Source organism: Bos indicus, chromosome X (assembly GCF_029378745.1).
Source record: "Bos indicus isolate NIAB-ARS_2022 breed Sahiwal x Tharparkar chromosome X, NIAB-ARS_B.indTharparkar_mat_pri_1.0, whole genome shotgun sequence".
NCBI lineage: Eukaryota > Metazoa > Chordata > Mammalia > Artiodactyla > Bovidae > Bos > Bos indicus.
Window position 1 is genome coordinate 35,818,382 of NC_091789.1, and position 19,635 is coordinate 35,838,016.

At 38.5% G+C, this 19,635-nt stretch overlaps 1 protein-coding gene across 1 annotated transcript in view; it reads right to left on the reverse strand.

Moving 5' to 3' along the window:
• GABRA3 (gamma-aminobutyric acid type A receptor subunit alpha3) overlaps nucleotides 1–19,635 on the reverse strand; it is a 240,934-nt gene that overhangs the window by 141,163 nt on the left and 80,136 nt on the right. The window contains exon 2 of the mRNA XM_019956417.2: nucleotides 948–1,113. Within this exon, the coding sequence (XP_019811976.1) occupies nucleotides 948–1,087 (140 nt within the window). The 5' untranslated portion in view covers nucleotides 1,088–1,113. The remainder of the gene's footprint in view (nucleotides 1–947; nucleotides 1,114–19,635) is intronic.

The following is a 19,635-nucleotide window of genomic DNA, read 5'->3' on the forward strand; positions in this document are numbered from 1 at the left end:
CAATAAAGAATTAAATTTAAAAAAGAGGTGGTATGTATGTACAATGGAATATTACTAAGCTATAAAAAGAATAAAATATTGTCACTTGAAGCAATGTGAATGGATCTAGAGAATATCATACTAAGTAAAATAAGTCAGAGAAAGACAAATATTATGTATCATAAGTGGAATCCAAAAAATAAAATGACTCTCTATATGGATGTGAGAGTTGGACTGTGAAGAAAGCTGAGCACTGAAGAATTGATGCTTTTGAACTGTGGTGTTGGAGAAGACTCTTGAGAGTCCCTTGGACTGCAAGGAGATCCAACCAGTCCATCCTAAAGGAGATCAGTCCTGGGTGTTCATTGGAAGGACTGATGCTAAAGCTGAAACTCCAATACTTTGGCCACCTCATGCAAAGAGCTGACTCATTGGAAAAGCCCCTGATGCTGGGAGGGATTGGGGGCAGGAGGAGAAGGGGACGACAGAGGATGAGATGGCTGGATGGCATCACCAACTCGATGGACATGAGTTTGGGTGAACTCCAGGAGTTGGTGATGGACAGGGAGGCCTGGCGTGCTGCTATTCATGTGGTTGCAAAGAGTCGGACGCAGTCGCGACTGAACTGAACTGATACACAAGAGAAACAAACTCACACAGACAGAAAACAAACTCAAGGTTACCAAAGGGGAAAGGGATGGGGGAGGTATAAAAGACTATGGGATTAACAGATACACAGTGACAAGAATTTATTGGTATATCACAGGGAACAATATTCAATATCTTGTAACAATCTATAACAGAAAATAATCTGAAAAAAGAATATTCATATAACTGAATCACTTTCCTCTATACCTAAAACTAACACAATATTGTAAGTCAACCATACTTCAATTAAAAAAAAATACTTTGACCAAAGTCAATAATTTATCACAGTCTTCTTTTATTCTAGGAGTTTAGGTACTTACCCGCCAATATCCTGCTTCACAAAGTCCCCAGGTTCTTGTCGTCTTGATTCCACTTGGCCAGTTGTTCCAGGGAGAATATTAATCAGGAAGAGAAGCCCAAGGCCAGCCATGTAGAACTGACTCATTTGTGTGATTATCATCTTCTTAGGCACCAACTTGGAGAGACCTGTGAGTTCCATATTCAGCGGAAGAGGAAAGGAATAGAAGACAAAGGGAAGGAGAAAGAAGAGATGAAAAAAGAAGATTTTATTCAACTCAGAACCATTTAATTTTCATAATATACAGTTACTAAATGCTTACTGTGACAGTTCTCCTTCTCCAATGCCACCAAAATTCACTTCTGGCATACCCTTCTTTTGATTATACCAGAGCCCATCCAATAGAAGGCATAGTGTAAAGACTCTAAATCAGTAATCAGAAGTCTTAGATTACAATTTCATCTTTTCCCCTGTCTTCTGACTAGGTGAGTCACAGAACTTCTCTCAGCCTCAGTTACCTCTTATAATCCAAGATCCTAAAATAATCTCTCATCTTCACTTTATTTCCCCCCAATCCTGTTTGATTTCTTACTATCACAAATGTCTTTTCATGAGTAATTTTGTAATATTGTAGAAAATCTTAGGATATTAAGACCTGGAATCTCTTTCTTGAATTTTTGGGATTGATTCTCATCTTGATATGGTTAGATGGTTTTTCAAAATATAAAAAGGCCTGGAGTAGAGGGACTGTTTCCTCTAAATCAGATTAAGAAACTGCTGAATGATGAGACATGATGTTTTCCCATAAAGAAATATTTGAGGGCAAAGCCAGCCCAAAATAGGGCCACAACATAAAGAAGAAATCCAAGCCTAGTCTCCTGGTATAGAAGTCCCTCCATGGTCAGCAGATTAAACTGATTATGTGATTTAGAGTTGTCTATATGCAAGGCTGTTTTATGAACCCTGGCTTGGTGGAGGTTTACACAGGACATGGGGTTAAGAAAACAGTGTAAAGAGCCACTTGCTTGTATCCTTATGGCCTCTTAGAATCTGAGACATTGACCACTTGAAGAAGACCTAATTCTGACCCAGCACCATACTCTTTTTCAGTCATAGAGGTGGTTTAATTTTCAGAAGGCATAGAAGGATATGGAACATTTTTCCCAAGGAAAGCTTATACAAGAGACTAATATGTAAAACAGATACATGCTGAAGAACTATTCTGATTGATGAGAAGATGAAGGAAAAAAGTCTTTCTAAATTGATCCTCACTCTCCTTGTCCCAAAGCACCCAGTAGGTTCTATATTGGGGCTTCCCTGGTGGCTCAGCTGGTAAAGAATCTGCCTGCAATGCAGGAGACCTGAGTTCGATCCCTAGGTTGGGAAGATCCCCTGGAGAAGGGATCAGGTACCCACTTCAGTATTCTGGCCTGGAGAATTCCATGGGCAGAGGAGCCTTGCAGGCTACAGTCCATGGGATCACAAAGAGTGAGACATGACTGAGCAACTTTCACTCACTCACTCAGGTTCTGCTTTAGATTGTCTTCTTAAATCTGGTGCAGGCATAGAATACTATGATATTCAAGAAGACAGATTTCTGACATGGGAAAATGTCCACAGCATAGATAGAAATAGTCACAGTATTAAGTTGCATCATATAAATGTGCCAGTATTTGACAATTTTTCTTTCATAAAACATCAATTTCTAATGCTCAACCTAATAAGTCCTGTGATGATCATGATTCATGAGCTGTATGAGTTGATGGCTATTTTACAAATCAATAAAAACAGTACAGTTAAGAAAATCATAGCATATGAGGAAGAAAATACAGTGCATAAAGAGACAACTCTAAGGCAAGAGAAACACCTGTAGTATGGGCAATAACTTTGACATATGTTCAAACTTTCATAGGACCCAAAGTTTGAAAATCACATGAGAAAGATTAATACTCAGATAATCATGATTGATAAATACTCTACAGGAAAAAAGAGAGTTGGTACAGGATATGAAGTCCAAATTGTAGAAATCATCCATGGAATATAGGACAGAACTATGATGCATACTCAAAAAACATGAGTATTTGAGTAACAATCCTGGATTTAGGAGAAGGTGGCCACGCTGCATGGGCAAAGATACCAGTAGTGTGTGCTCATCTATGCTATTCTAGTATATAACTATGGTTTGCGATCAAATGATCACGGTAAACAAGCCGCAAACCTTCACACTAAGCATAGATGCCAATGACACAGAAGCAAATGCCCATGATTTGGAAGGAGAAAACTATGATGCATAAGAAGACAAAAATGTTATATGAACTCATGACTAAGATATTAATACATGTTTAAATAACCATTATGCATGAGAAGACATTCATAACATATAAAAGAAGTTGGACATAATGTGTGCCCTCCAACTACCATGACACTTGTTAGCAAACAAATTATTATAATTCATGTGAACATTTATGATATAAAACCATTTGGCCAGGGTATATGTCAGAAAACTATAATAAGCCTAGTAAACACTGACCAAGAGAAGACGTCCTTGGTACATATTTCATTAAGACATTGCATGTGATCAAAAGAATGCCACTAGAGTACTTTACAAAAATGTGAACATACTTAGTAACATTAAACTGTACCATTAAAACAGTTGTTTATGTGTTTTTAACCAGAATTAATTTTTTAATTAAAAACAACATGGAACAGGTAGCTTTAGCAAGATAGCACATATCTGTAAAACAGGACCCAACTCTGATACGTGTACAGAGAAATATGGCACTTTAGCTGTTATCAGCATTAAATGAACATAAATCCATGTACATGATCATGTACATGTAAATGATGTAAATCCATGTAAATGATCAACCTCAGATGATCATCAAACAAGTGCAGATAAGGACAGTAGAAGGCCAGATGTTTAAAATTCTTCTGCCAACCTTGCTGAATTTTCAAGTGACCACAGTGCATAAACTGAAAACCATGACACTTAAAGAAAGACCCTTCAAACATAATAAAACATCTATGAAGCTAGAGACATCTATGGTATATACTTAAACAACCATGATGAATGTGAAGAAGCATTTGGTATATTAGTCCTTAACTGGGATATGTGCACACACAATGTGTGCATCATGGCAACCATGATACAGGAATTAAGTGACATGGTTTAGGAGGAGATGGTCATGCTAGACTGCCACGAGGTACGAACAGAAGCCATGGTCCAAGAGTAGGCAGACATGCTGTACTTTTTTTCACTGGGTAAGAAAGGTTAAGATATAGATGCAAGAGCTCACAATGAAGAATAGACATCTTTCAAGTAATGATGACCACAGTGAATAAATTATTATTTATAACATGTGAACAAATATAATTCACATATTCATGGTAAATACACTGAAAATTATAGAAAAAGAACATCATATAGTGACATGAATATTCAAACAAGTATGTTGCAAGCTCATGCTCAGTTGCTTCAGTCATGTCTAACTCTTTGCAAGCCCATGGGATTTTCCCAGCAAGAATACTTGATTGGGTTGCCATTTCCTTCTCCAGTGTTGAGTAGAATGTAAAACCTAATAATAGTTGTTTAAAATTAGTATAAAGAAGCCAGTTCACATTGCAAAACTAGACAACCATGGTGTATGCTCATATAAGTACAGCAAATTAAACACCAATGACATATGAACTTAAAACCATTGGGTGTATTCAGATAACCATGGCCACAACGGCAGATCCCTTTGGTAGGTGCAGACTGGCTATAATACAAGAAGCAACAGCCCTTGTGCAGGCTCAGATAATCTTGGTGTTAGAACAAATTATCCACGGTACAGGAACACACAATTATGACACATGCCCAAGCCACCATAACATGGCACTGCACAGCCAAAATTTAGCAAATGGTTATTCAACCAATTTACTCTTCTCCAGAGATAAAGGAAGTTACAAGGAACTAACAAGAGGAAATCTCCATTAGCTGATAACTTACAAATTAATATCTCCATCCTACAACTCTCCTGTAACCCATATCTGCACTTTGATGTCCGAGAAGCATCTTAAACCTAACATGTTCATATCTGAGGTTCAGATATCTACTTACACACACACACACACACACACACACACACACACAGACCTGGATCACCTGTCATCTTTTTCATCACATATAATGGTAACTCCACTTTCCATTTGTTCAGAGTTAACACTCTGATGTTATACTTGATTCCACTTTTGCTCTCACACCCACACTCAATCCATAAACAAGTCTCATGGGCATTCCACTCAAAAGGCAACATATTCAGAACAAAACCACTGGTCATCACCTCTGCTGCTATGACTCTGGCTCATCATCTCTTGCTGAGATCATTGTAAAAGCTTCTTAACTGGTCTTGCTGCCTCTGCTCTTGGTCCCCTGTGGTCTGTTCTTTAAATAGCAGACAGTGAAATGATAAAGTGTTAAGTCAGATCATGCCTCTCATCTGTTCAAAAATCCTCCAATTGATTCCCATTTCAAAATCCTTATTATGAGCTAAAAGAACCTACATGATCTTATCCCCAAGTAACTGGCTAATCTCTGCTACCCTCCTATCTTACACACTCCATTTCAGCCACATGGCCTCCTTGCAGCTCATTGGATATGCCTGGCATACTTCAGTTCTAGAGCCTTTGAAGATGATATTGCCTGTACCTGGAGTATTCTTCCATCCAGTTTCCAGATATTTTATTCATTTCCTCACTTCAGATATTTATTCAAACATCATGTTTCTCACTGAGGCCCTCCCTGAATATCCTAAATAAAAATTAAATCCTTCTACACACCCCAGTGATGCTTTCTAAGGCCCACTTGACTTTACATTCCAGGATGTCTGGCTCTAGGTGAGTGATCACACCATTGTGATTATCTGGGTCGTGAAGATCTTTTTTGTACAGTTCTTCTGTGTATTCTTGCCACCTCTTCTTAATATCTTCTGCTTCTGTTAGGTCCATACAATTTCTGTCCTTTATCGAGCCCATCTTTGCATGAAATGTTCCCTTGGTATCTCTAATTTTCTTGACGAGATCTCTAGTCTTTCCGCTTCTGTTGTTTTCCTCTATTTCTTTGCATTGATCACTGAGGAAGGCTTTCTTATCTCTTCTTGCTATTCTTTGGAACTCTGCATTCAGATGCTTATATCTTTCCTTTTCTCCTTTGCTTTTGCCTTCTCTTCTTTTCACAGATATTTGTAAGGTCTCCCCAGACAGCCATTTTGCTTTTTTGCATTTCTTTTCCATGGGGATGGTCTTAATCCCTGTCTCCTGTACAATGTCACGAACCTCATTCCATAGTTCATCAGGCACTCTATCTAAAAAGCCTCTTGATGAAAGTGAAAGTGGAGAGTGAAAAAGTTGGCTTAAAGCTCAACATTCAGAAAATGAAGATCATGGCATCCAGTCCCATCACTTCATGGGAAATAGATGGGGAAACAGTGGAAACAGTGGCAGACTTTATTTTTCTGGGCTCCAAAATCACTACAGATGGTGACTGCAGCCATGAAATTAAAAGATGCTTACTCCTTGGAAGGAAAGTTATGACCAACCTAGATAGCATATTCAAAAGCAGAGACATTACTTTGCCAACAAAGGTCTGTCTAGTCAAGGCTATGGTTTTTCCTGTGGTCATGTATGGATGTGAGAGTTGGACTGTGAAGAAAGCTGAGCACTGAAGAATTGATGCTTTTGAACTGTGGTATTGGGGAAGACTGTTGAGAGTCCCTTGGACTGCAAGGAGATCCAAACAGTCCATTCTGAAGGAGATCAGCCCTGGGATTTCTTTGGAAGGAATGATGCTAAAGCTGAAACTCCAATACTTTGGGCACCTCATGCGAAGAGTTGACTCATTGGAAAAAATTCTGATGCTGGGATGGATTGGGGGCAGGAGGAGAAGGGGACGACAGAGGACGAGATGGCTAGATGGCATCACTGACTCGATAGACGTGAGTCTCAGTGAACTCCGGGAGTTGGTGATGGACAGGGAGGCCTGGTGTGCTGTGATTCATGGGGTCGCAGAGAGTCGGGCATGACTGAGCGACTGAACTGAACTGAATACACCCCAGATATTCCTTATGTAGTTTCCAGGTTTAATTTTTCTCCTTTGCACTTCTTGCACTGTTGTTGCTGCTGTTATTCAGTCACTCAGTCGTGTCCAACGCTTTGCAACCCCATGGACTACAGCACACCAGGCTTCCCTGTCCTTCACTATCACCTGGAGTTTGCTCAAACTTATGTCCATGAGTCAGTGATGCCATCCAATCACCTCATCCTTTGTCATCCCCTCCTCTTCCTGCCTTCAGTCTTTCCCAGCATCAGGGTCTTTTCCAATGAGTTGGCTCTTCACATCAGATGGTCAAATACTGGAGCTTCAGATTCATCATCAGTCGTTTCAATGAATATTCAGGGTTAATTACATTTAGGATTTACTAGTTTGATCTCCGTGCAGTCCAAGGGACTCTCAAGAGTCTTCTGCAGCACCAGAGTTCAAAAGCATCAGTTCTTCAACACTCAGCCTTTATGACCCAACTCTCACATCCATACATGACTACTGGAAAAACCACAGCTTTGACTAGATGGACCTTTGAAGGTAAAGTTATATCTCTGCTTTTTAAGACATGATCTAGGTTTGTCATAGCTTTTCTTCCAAACAGAAAGTGTTTTTTAATTTAATGGCTGCAGTAACCATCTGCAGTGATTTTGGAGCCCAAGAAAATAAAGTCTGTCACTGTTTCCATTGTTTCCCCTTCTCTTTGCATGAAGTGATCACACCATCATGGTTATATATGACCATCAAGGTCACCAAGATCTTTTTTGTATATTTCTTCTGTACATTCTTGCCTCCTCTTCTTAATATTTTCTGCTTCTGTTAGGTCCATATTTTTTCTGCCTTTAATTGTGAAAATATTTGCATGAAATGTTTCCTTGGTATCTCTAATTTTTTTGATGAGATCTCTAGTCTTTCCCATTCTATTATTTTCCTCTATTTATTTGCATTGTTCACTTCTAGCATGTATTTTATATTTTTTGTTATCAGCTGTTTCCCCAGTAGAATATGAGCTCAATGGCAACAAGGAATTTTGCTTGGTTTATTTATAGATATATGTTCAATGCATAGAAACCTGCCTGGAAATAATGTATACTTAATAAATAGTTAATGAATGCTATTTTGAAAAAGTCACATCTCTCAATGTGGTAAGAGAGTATAAAGGATAGGGTATAAGTTGGGCTTTGGAACCCACTAAATTAAGAGATGACTTGGAACTACCAAATACTACTCGTGTTAGGCTTTAAAGACCTCCTTATTTAACATAAACTGGTAATAATAATACTCATCCTATCAGAATTCTAAAAATTAAATCATAGAACATACATAAAATGCCTGGCTAAAAACCTGCTACCAGGGTGACTCTGCTGCTATATCGTGTCCAAATATAAATTCATTTAATCACAAACATTTGAGCACCTAGTATGTACAAGACACTGATACAATACATTCTTCTATTAGAATTCCCCAAATTCCTTTACCTCAGTCCTTGGAATCTATGAGATATTAACAGTCTGCCTACCAACTCCTCTGCTTGGATGCTATCAGGCACTATCTGCCAGAACTTTACCTGAACAGAGGTATCCCAAGTCCTGTACCCACATACTACAAAGCCAAGTCTGCCATTTTCTTGCCTCAATTTGTCACTGGAATTTCATTTGGTGCCATCTAACTCTACTCTGTCTCAAGACACTGTCAGTATTAAAGGTTCTGGAGTAGGAAACATCCTAGTTCCAATCCTGGACATACCACATAGAAATCCGACATTATTTCTCATCTATAAAATGTTAAAAATGATAATTTTCATGCAAAGATGGGCACAATAAAGGACAGAAATGGTATGGACATAACTGAAGTAGAGGAGGTGGCAATAATACACAGAACTATACAAAAAAAATCTTGATGACCCAGATAACCAAGATGGTGTGATCACTTACCTAGAGCCAGACATCCTAGATTATGAAGTCAAGTGGGCCTTAGGAAGCATCACAACAAGCAAAGCTAGTGGAGGTGTTGGAATTCCAGTTGAGATATTTCAAATCCTAAAAGATGATGCTGTAAAAGTGCTGCACTCAATATGTCAGCAGATTTGAAAAACTGAGCAGTGGCCACATGACTGGAAAAGGTCAGTTTTTATTTCAATCCCAAAGAAAGGCAATACCAAACCAAAAACTGTTCAAACTACCGCACAATTACACTCATCTCACATGCTAGGAAAGTAGTGCTCAAAAATCTCCAATCAAGATTTCAACAGTATGTGAACCAAGAACTTCCAGATGTTCAAGCTGGACTTAGAAAAGGCAAAGGAACCAGAGATCAAATTGCCAACATCTGTTGGATCATCGAAAAAGCAAAAGAGTTCCAGAAAAACATCTACTTCTGCTTCATTGACTATGCTAAAGCCTTTGACTGTGTGGATCACAACAGACTGTGGAAAATTCTTAAAGAGATGGGAGTACCAGACCACCTTATCTGCCTCCTGAGAAACCTGTATGCAGGTAAAGAAGCAACAGTTAAAACTGGACATGGAACAATGGACTGGTTTCAAATCGGGAAAGGAGTATGTCAAGGCTGTATACTGTCATACTGCTTATTTAACTTATATGCAGAGTACATCATGCAAAATTACAGGCTGGATGAAGCACAAGCTGGAATTAAGATTGCCAGGAGAAATAGAAATAACCTCAGATACACAGATGACACCACCCTTATGGCAGAAAGAGAAGAAGAACTAAGGGGCCTCTTGATGAAAGTGAAAGAGAAGAGTGAAAAAGTAGACTTAAAATTCAACATTCAGCATCCAGTCCCATCACTTCATGGCAAATAGATGGGGAAAGAATGGAAACAGTCAGAGACTTTATTTTGGGGGGCTCCAAAATCACTGCAGATGGTGACTGCAGCCATGAAATTAAAAGACGCTTGCTCCTTGGAAGGAAAGCTATCTCTAACCTAGACAGCATATTAAAAAGCAGAGTCATTACTCTGCCAACAAATGTCCATCTAATAAAAGCTGTGGTTTTGCCAGTAGTCATATATGGATGTGAGAGTTGGACTATAAAGAAATCTGAGCATCAAAGAATTGATGCTTTTGTTATTGTTATCTCGTACACAGATGGTATGGGGAGGGAGGAGGGAGGAGGGTTCAGGATGGGGAGCACATGTATACCTGTGATGGATTCATTTTGATATTTGGCAAAACTAATACAATTATGTAAAGTTTAAAAATAAAATAAAATTTTTAAAAAAAGAAAAAAAAAAAAGAATTGATGCTTTTGAACTATTGTGTTGCAGAAGACTCTTGAGAGTCCCTTGGACTGTAAGGAGATCAAACCAATCCATCCTAAAGGAAATCAGTCCTGAATATTCATTGGAAGGAGTGATGCTAAAGCTGAAACTCCAATGCTTTATCCACCTGATGTGAAGAACTGACTCATTTGAAAAGACCTTGATGCTGGGAAAGACTGAAGGCAGGAGAAGAAGGGGACAACATAGGATGAGCTGGTTGGATGGCATCACTGACTCAATGGACATGAGTTTGAGCAACTCTGGGAGTTGGTGATGCACAGGGAAGCCTGGCATGCTGCAGTCCATGGGGTTGCAAAGAGTCAGATGTGACTAAACTGAACTGAATGATAATACTGGCATATGGGAGTTTTATGAGAATTAAATGGCATAATTCATGTACACAATTTAGCATTATATTTGACAGAGTAATCCTTGGTCACTGGAACCTACATATAGATTCCTTGATCTCTTGCCCTCCAATGAGTCTCAGCTCCACCCTAATCCAGCCACTCATTCCCATGGTCATATGTAAACCCTCTCATTACAAATCTATGATTTCAAATAACTATCTGATCATATGTTTCCAACTTTTTTCATGTAGTACTTTCATATTGTCAACTCTTCTATCCTATCTGTGATCACTTGATCTTGCCACCTTTAAATTACCCATCATCACCTTGGTGCCCTTACTTTCTTTCTTACTCTCCTTGAATTACATGGTGGCTCAGCGGTAAAGAATCCGCCTGCCAATGCTGGAGGCTCAGGAGACATGTGTTCAATCACTGGGTCGAGAAGATCCCCAGGAGGAGGAAATGGCAACCCACTCCAGCATTCTTGCCTGGAAAATCCCATGGACGGAGAAGCCTGGCAGCCTATAGTCTCTGGGATCACAAACAGTCAGACAGAAGTAAGCACACACACACATACACACACACACACCATAATTAAAATCATTATAATCATTGTCTGCAATGAACTCTCCATGCACTTGCCTCTCTCTAACTCTGTTGTGACTGCCTGAAAAAAAACATAAGCCCTGGTTAAATTCATCTCTTTGCAACTGAGCAGATAAATATAGCTGGAGAAAAATCCATAATTATGCCTGACTGGTCTGTCTTTAAATTTTCTCAACATACTTCAAATGTTCCATGATCCTTTTACATTTGCCAAACCAATTCATTCTCCCACTCTCTGAAACAACTATTTTTTACTTTCTCTTTTCTCCTTAATTCTCCAGTAACTCTTCTCCCAGATTCTCAACAGATGGCTTTGCTTCCTATTTTCCAGTAAAAATGAAACAATCAGAAGATTTTATCTTCATAATATCAATTATTAAAGCTACCCAAATCTCTGCCATATACTCTACCCTTTCCTTGTTACCAGAGGTGTCTAGTCTTATCTAATGCTATTCCTTCTGCATGTGCCATGGATCCTATTCCCTTTCTCCTGCTCAAGGATTTTACTTCAGTGATTTTCTTCTCTCTCCCACACTTGTTAGCTTTTCCCTATCTTCTGGCTCATTCCCTGCAGCATATAAAATGATGTAACTATCATCCATGATAAAAAAAAAAGAAAGCCCTCACTTGTCCTGACATATCCCTCCAACTCTTTCCTAATTTCTCTGCTTCCATTTATGTAACTCATTTCAATAAGTTTTGATATCACTATCTCAACCTCTTCAATTCTCATTTTTTATTCCCCTTATACCAATCAAGTACTTTCACCTATCACTCCAACTAAACCACTCTTATTATTCATTCATTCATTCATTCAGAATTTATGAAGCCTCATCTACTTACCAGGCATTGTTCTAGGTGCTGGGACTACAGTAGTGAACAAAACAGACTAAAAGGGAATCAATGAAGTGAAAACACTAAACCAAGAATTCTTCTTCCTCACATAACTCATATCAAATCCACCCAAACCCAGTCCATATCTACACCTTGATTCATCTCTTCCATACAAACTATCCGCTTAACGTATTGATTTCAAAACAGAATCAGACTCTAACCACTTCTCAGTACCTCCAATGCCCACAAGTTTATCTAAACCATCATCTCACATCACCATGATGGCAATGAATGGCCGCCTAACTTTCTCTCCTTCCTCTCCCGTACTCTACACTCCATTATCCGCACAACAGTTAGAGTTAGTTTTCAAAAAGTGTAAGTTATATTATATCACTCCATTCTCAAGTTTTTCCAGTGGATTTTCATAGAATCCAAAGTACTTGTCATGACCTATAAGTATCTACTTGATTTGACCACTGGCTACTCCTGAATCTCACCTCTTTCTACTTTCCCTCTCCAACACTCATATCAGGTGAAACTGATCTTCCTACTGTTCCCTGAAAACATACCGCATGCTCCTGCCTGAGAGGGCTTTGCTCTTCTCTCTGTCATAAATGCTCTTCTTCCAAATACCATTTTGGTTCACCCTTTTACTTTCCTTAGGATTCTAGTTCTGTGTCATTGCTTCAGAGAAACTTTTCCTGATCACTCTTATCTAAAACTGCATACTCCTTCCTCATCTCTTTCTATCCCCTAAGTAGCATTTTTCTTATATAGCACTACCTAAAATTACATTATATACAATATTTACTTGTTTACTTTCTGTTTCTCCCACTAGATGTAAGTTTCATTAGAATGGGGACTTTATTTCTGAGCCATAGAACAGTACCGGGCATATGGAAGCTACTCAGTAAAATATTTGTTGGAAAAAAAAAAAAAAGAGTGAATGCTTTCTGGTGTTCATGCCCACACTACTCAGGGATCCTTTCGCTCTCAGAGATATATTCTCAAGACTAACATTCCCTTCTAAAACCTTTCCCTCATGCCTTTCAACCCTTCATTTTATGGGAAACAAATGTTCCGTGTCCTCAGCCTCTTAACAGAAAAGTCTCCTTCTCTCTGCCTGAAATAAATTGGGTTTACGTCAAAGACACTACTTCATTAACTTTCCTCTGAAGTGTAGCATGTGCATATTCCCACACATTATGCAACTGAGAGACAGGATCAGAATTATCTCATCTCTTTAATGCCACTTTGAAACTACTCCTCTCCTGTGTGCATACACTCCTCTTTTGAGATTTACACCATTTATCTGTATCACCCTCTGCCCTCATTATTCTTACATTGACCTCCTTAAAGCCTCTTCACATTCACTCAAAACCAGTACTCAACTCACACTTTTTATGTCCTTCTATCATCTTCAGTATTTCATTGTTGGTGTTGATAATATATCTATGTATTCCACTTTAGCAATCTATATCCATAGCCACATTTTCTGTATCTTATATGTAACTGCTCCATAATTGCACGAAAAAGCTTAAACCACAGTATCTTTAATTTCTGTTTTTGTTATTCTAGTTTTTAAACTATTACTTCTATTCCACTTGCTCTTTGAAATTAGTGTTTCTTTCAGTTGATCCTTCTATTGTCTCCTATTCCCTTGGAGTTGCTTAAGTGCTACTTCCTTTCATTTCAAGGCTGAACCCAAGAGTAAATCACTTGAATTACTCTTTCACCAGAACCTTGCATACATGACCTTCCACAATATTTGCCCAGAAATACTTTCTTGGATCAATCAAGCAAGAAATCTGTTTTATCCTAGACTAAAGAATGCTGCTGAAGAAAATTCCAGTCATGCAAAACAGCCCCACAACAATGCCAGAACCATTCAATTTTTTGATTTGTCATAAATCAACACTCTCCACTGAGGTCGCAAAGAGTGCCTATGACTTAGCGACTGAAAACAGCAAGAGCACTCTCCACTACTTCTCTCAACTATTTGTTCTAAACTTTTGTCATTCATCTCAATTTGCCTATTCAAGGAAATTTACAATGGTTCTTAATAAAAAGTCAAGATGCTCAGGAAAGACAAAATATCCACAGCACATACTAACAGTGCTTCTACTCATATACCCTTGTATTCCTTAATCGGTTTCTTCTATACTGACTCAGCTGTGCCTTCTCTCCAAACATCAGAATCTTCATTCCTTTGTCTGATGGCTGTCTCCGGGCTGCTGAAACCCACTTTTGTCTGTGCTAACAGAGAATCAGAAGTGTCTGAGAATTTGAGTCCCCACACCTGGGTAGCCCTTAACCAGGATTAACAGGTACAGAGGTACAAATACTGCAGCTCCCTGGTGGGGACAACGCTGAGGTGTGAGCCACACTGTCTCCATTACACTTTGCTTGACATATTATCCTTGCTTGGCCTCCTTACCTTCCTTGCCCCACTTTCCACTTCTGCATTGGTTTTTCCTGAGACTACTTCCTAATAAGCCACTTTCACATGAATCCTAATCTGAGTCTGCTTCTGTGGAACCTAACTTGAGACATTAACCCTGACCCAACCTACAAAAATATTTACTTTAAGAAATATCTCTGGGGGTCCAATGGTTAAGAATTCACCTTGCAATACAAGGGACATGAGTTTGATCCCTCATTGGGAAACTAAGATCCCACAAGCTGCAAAGCAACTAAGCCTGAGCACCACAACTAGAAAGTCCCTGCACTGTAACAAAAAATCCTTCAGGACACAATGAAGATTCTGTGTGCCATAACTAAGACCTGATGCAACCAAATAAATGTTTTTAATATATTCACTTTTATATTTACCCTTACTTTCTCTTCTATTTATTTCATAAAACAAGGTTAACCTGTTCACCTTAAGGATAATCCAGTAATATAAGCTCCTGGTCTCATCAGCTCCTTTCCCCTCCATCAGTTTTCCTACTCATACTTGACTATATTAGATTTCCCCTCTCTAATGACTCCTTTCTCTTAGACTATAAACATAATCAAGCTTCTCTCATCTGAAAAAAAAGATTCTATTCATATGCTCCTTTCTAGTTACCTTCTTTCCTTTCTTCATCAATCAAGCTTATTGCTCAAGTAATTCGTTAACTCCACATTACTTACCTTCTATTCATTCTTTTATCAACTACAATACATTCTACCTTCTTCCCTGATCATTTCACTGAAACTATGTACTACTACGTCAGTGATCATCACTAATGGTGTTATTAAAAATATAACCCATACTTAGCATACATTAGATTGAACTTTTCTCTTTTTTTTCTTTTCATTTTCTCATTCTTTTTTTCTTTTTGATAGCAATGACCACAACTACCTCCTCTAAAATTCTTTGGATTCCATGTTACCATCCTAGTTATTATAGACCTGTGTCCATTTCTAATCCATCTCCTTTGCAGACTTCTATATGCTAAGTCACTTCAGTCGTGTCCAACTCTGTGCAACGCCATAGACGGCAGCCCACCAGGCTTCCCCATCCCTGGGATTCTCCAGGCAAGAACACTGGAGTGGGTTGCCATTTCCTTCTCCAATGCATGAAAGTGAAAAGTGAAAGTGAAGTTGCTCAGTCATGTCCGACCCTCAGTGACCCCATGGACTTCAGCCTTCCAGGCTCCTCTGTCCATGGGATTTTCCAGGCAAGAGTACTGGAAAATGGCAAGAGTGGGGTGCCATTGCCTGCTCCAGGGCTTCTATATGGATACCTCTAAAATTTGGGGTTCCCTGGCTCTGGACTAATAACACGGTTCAAAATATCTCTTCTCAATTTCTCATTAAAAGAGGTAGATAGCAACAAAAAACAGTGAGGGAAGGGGAGTATAATTGTCAAAATTAATGGAAAAGAGACAAAATTCAATGTCTAAAGGAAATTTAATTATATATATTGCTGTTAAGAATGAATTAAGATAAATTACACAACACATGTTCCATCCTTTAAAATAGAATACATAGACCCAAAAGCTGTTGGGAAAGACAAGCCAATGTCACATCAATACTACAACTTAGAAACCTAAAGGCTGAATTAGCCAAAAATGTATATGGTGACATAATATATTTTGTATTGTACTGTTCTTTGAAGCATATAGATGGTATTCTTTCCCATCCCTACTAGAAGCAACAATTCCTAATACTTTCTACTTTCAATAACACTACTACAGAATACATAAAACAAGAAATACTGTAAAGTAAAAAATAAAATAAAATATATAAAAAAAGATATTGGAAAAAAAAAGATATTGGCTTGTTGAGGTAAATTAACACACCAGTTTGCAACAGATTAAGCTGAAAAAGATGAAAACAAATTCAAACACCATAATTAATACAACTGATAAACATAAACTGACATTTGTTCTCTACATAACACATAATACTACTTCTTTTCAAGCACCATCTCAAGGAAAATAAACAGGTAAAATTACAGAATAAAACTTTATTTTGAGAGGGATGTGCCCAGAGCTGAACAGATAGATAAATTCATAAACCAATATTCTTCAACACCTTTAATTAAGCAAAACAGAATGAAAAATATCTCAAGAAAATAAAATAAAAACAATAACCCAACGAAAAGTTAAAGGAAAAAAACAGAATTACAAAAACAAACACAAATATCTCTGGAAAATATCTTTCTATTTGGTTTTGTGAAATGACCACAAATAATATCTTTCAGAGGAACTGATAAGTATACATACAAAGAAAACCAAGAACACAGAGTCTAGGAATTGTAAAAAAGAAACAATGAGAACAGAAAGCAAACCTCACATACTTCAGATTTTGAATTATCAGACATATATGCAAACAAACCAGAAATCAAATCACTAACATTCGTTGGATCATAGAGAAAGCAAGGGAATTCCAGAAAAACACCTATTTCTGCTTCATTGACTACGCTAAAGCCTTTTACTGTGTGGATCATAACAAACTGTGGAAAATTATTAAAGAGATGAGAATACCAGACTCCCTTACCTGTGTCCTGAGAAACCTGCATGTAGGTTAAGAAGAAACAGTTAGAACCAAACATGGAACAATGGACTGGTTCAAAACTGGGAAAGGAGTACATCAAGGCTGTATACGGTCACCTTGCTTATTTAACTTCTGTGCAGACTATAACATGTGAAATGATGGCTGGATGAAGCACACACTGGAATCAAGATTGCCAGGAGAAATATCAACAACCTCAGATATGCAGATGACATCACCCTAATGGCAGAAAGCGAAGAGGAACTAAAGAGTCTCTTGATGAAGGTGAAAGAGGAGAGTAAAAAGCCTGGCTCTACATTCAAAAAACAAAGATCATGGCATCCAGTCTCATCACTTCATGCAAATAGAAGGGGAAAAAAATGGAAAAAGTGACAGACATTATTTTCTAGAGCTTCAAAATCACTGTAGATGGTGACTGCAGCCATGAAATTAAAAGACACTTGCTCTTTGGAAGAAAAGCTATGATGAACCTAGATAACATTATAGGGACAAGCAGGGACATCACATTGCTGACAAAGGTCCATATAGTCAAAGCTATGGGTTTTCCAGTAGTGATGTATGGATGTGAAAGTTGGACCATAAAGAAGGCTGAGTGCTGCAGAACTGATGCTTTTAAACTGTGGTGTTGGAGAAGACCCTTGAGAGTCCCTTAGACAGAAAGGAGATCAAACCAGTCAATTCTAAAGGAAATCAACCCTGAATATTCATTGGAAGGACTGATGCTCAAGCTGAACCTCTAAGACTTTGGCCACCTGATGTGAAGAGCTGATTCACTGGAAAAGATCCTAATGTTGGGAAAGATTGAGGGCAGGAGAAGGGGGTGACAGAGGATAAGATTATTGGATGGCATCATCAACTCCGATGGACATGAGTTTGAGCAAGCTTTGGGAGACAGTGAAGGAGAGGGAGGCCTGGCGTCCTGCAGACCATAGGGTCACAGAGTGGGACATGACTGAGCAATTGTACAACAATAGGTTTTGGGTCGTGTTTTCATTGCCCTTTGTTTCTAGGTATTTTTTTTTTTATTTCTTCTATGATTTCTTCAGTATCTCTTGCTTATTTAGTAGCATAATGTTTAGCCTCCATGAGTTTGTGGGGTTTTTTTACAGTTTTTTTTTTTTTTTTTTCCTGTAATTGATATCTAACCTTAAAACGTTGTGGTTGAAAAAGATGTTTGATACAATTTCAATTTTCTTAAATTTGCTGAGGCTTGATTTGTGACCCAAGATGTAATCTATCCTAGAGAATGTTCCATGTACACTTGAGATGAAAATGTATTCTGCTGGTTTCAAATGGAATGCCCTATAAATATCAATTAAGTCTATCTGGTCTAATGTGTCATTTAAGGCTTGTGTTTCCTTATTAATTTTCTGTCTGGATGATCTATCTATTGGTGTAAGTGGGGTGTTAAAGTCCTCCGGTATTATTGTATTACTGTTTATTTCTCCTTTTATGGCTGTCAGCATTTGCCTTATGGACTGAGGTGCATATAATGTTGTCCCAGAGGTCTCTGAGACTGTGCTCCTTTCTTTTCATTCTTTTATCTTTTTTTTAATTTAAATTAATTTTATTTTTAACTTTACAATATTGTATTGGTTTTGCCATATATCAACATGCATCCGCCACAGGTATACACGTGTTCCCCATCCTGAACCCTCCTCCCTCCCCGTACCATCCCTCTGGGTTGTCCCAGTGCACCAGCCCCAAGCATCCAGTATCGTGCATCGAACCTGGACTGGCGACTCATTTCATATATGATATTATACATGTTTCAATGCCATTCTCCCAAATCATCCCACCCTCTCCCTCTCCCACACATTCTTTTATCTTTATTCTGTTCAACAGTTATTTCCACCATTCTATCCTCCAGCTCATTATCCATTCTTCTGCCTCATTTATTGTCCTTTTGATTCCCTCCAGTGTATTTTTCATTTCAGTTACTATATTGTTCATTGGTGTTCATTTGTTCTTTAGTTTTCCTAGGTCCTTGTTAAATATTTCTCGTATCCTCTCAATGTGTGCCTACATTCTATTTCTGAGATCTTGGATCATCTTTACTATCATTACTCTGAATTCTTTTTCTGGTAGATTGCCTATTTCCTCTTCATTTATTTGGTCTTGTGGGTTTTTACCTTGCTTCTTTATCTGCAACATATTTCTCTGTCATCTCAATTTGTCTAATATACTGTGTTTATGGTTTCCTTTCCCCAGGCTGTAGGGTTGTATTTCCTCTTGTTTCTGGTCTCTGCTCCCAGTGGGTGAAGTTGATCCACTGACTTGCAGAGGCTTCTGGTAGGAGAGACTACTGCCTGTGCTCTGGTGGGTCAAACTGAGTCTTTTCCCTTTGATGCACCAGGCTGTATCAGGTGGTGTGTTTTGTGGGGTTTATGAGCTGAGTATGACTTTAGGTAGCCTGTGTGCAAATGGGTGGGGTTGTGTTCCTATCTTGCTGCTTGTTTGGTGTGAGGTGTCCAGCTCTGGAGCCTGCAGGCAGTTGGGTGGAGCCAAGTCTTAGTGTTAAAATGGATAACTCCAGGAGAGTACATGCTGATTAATAC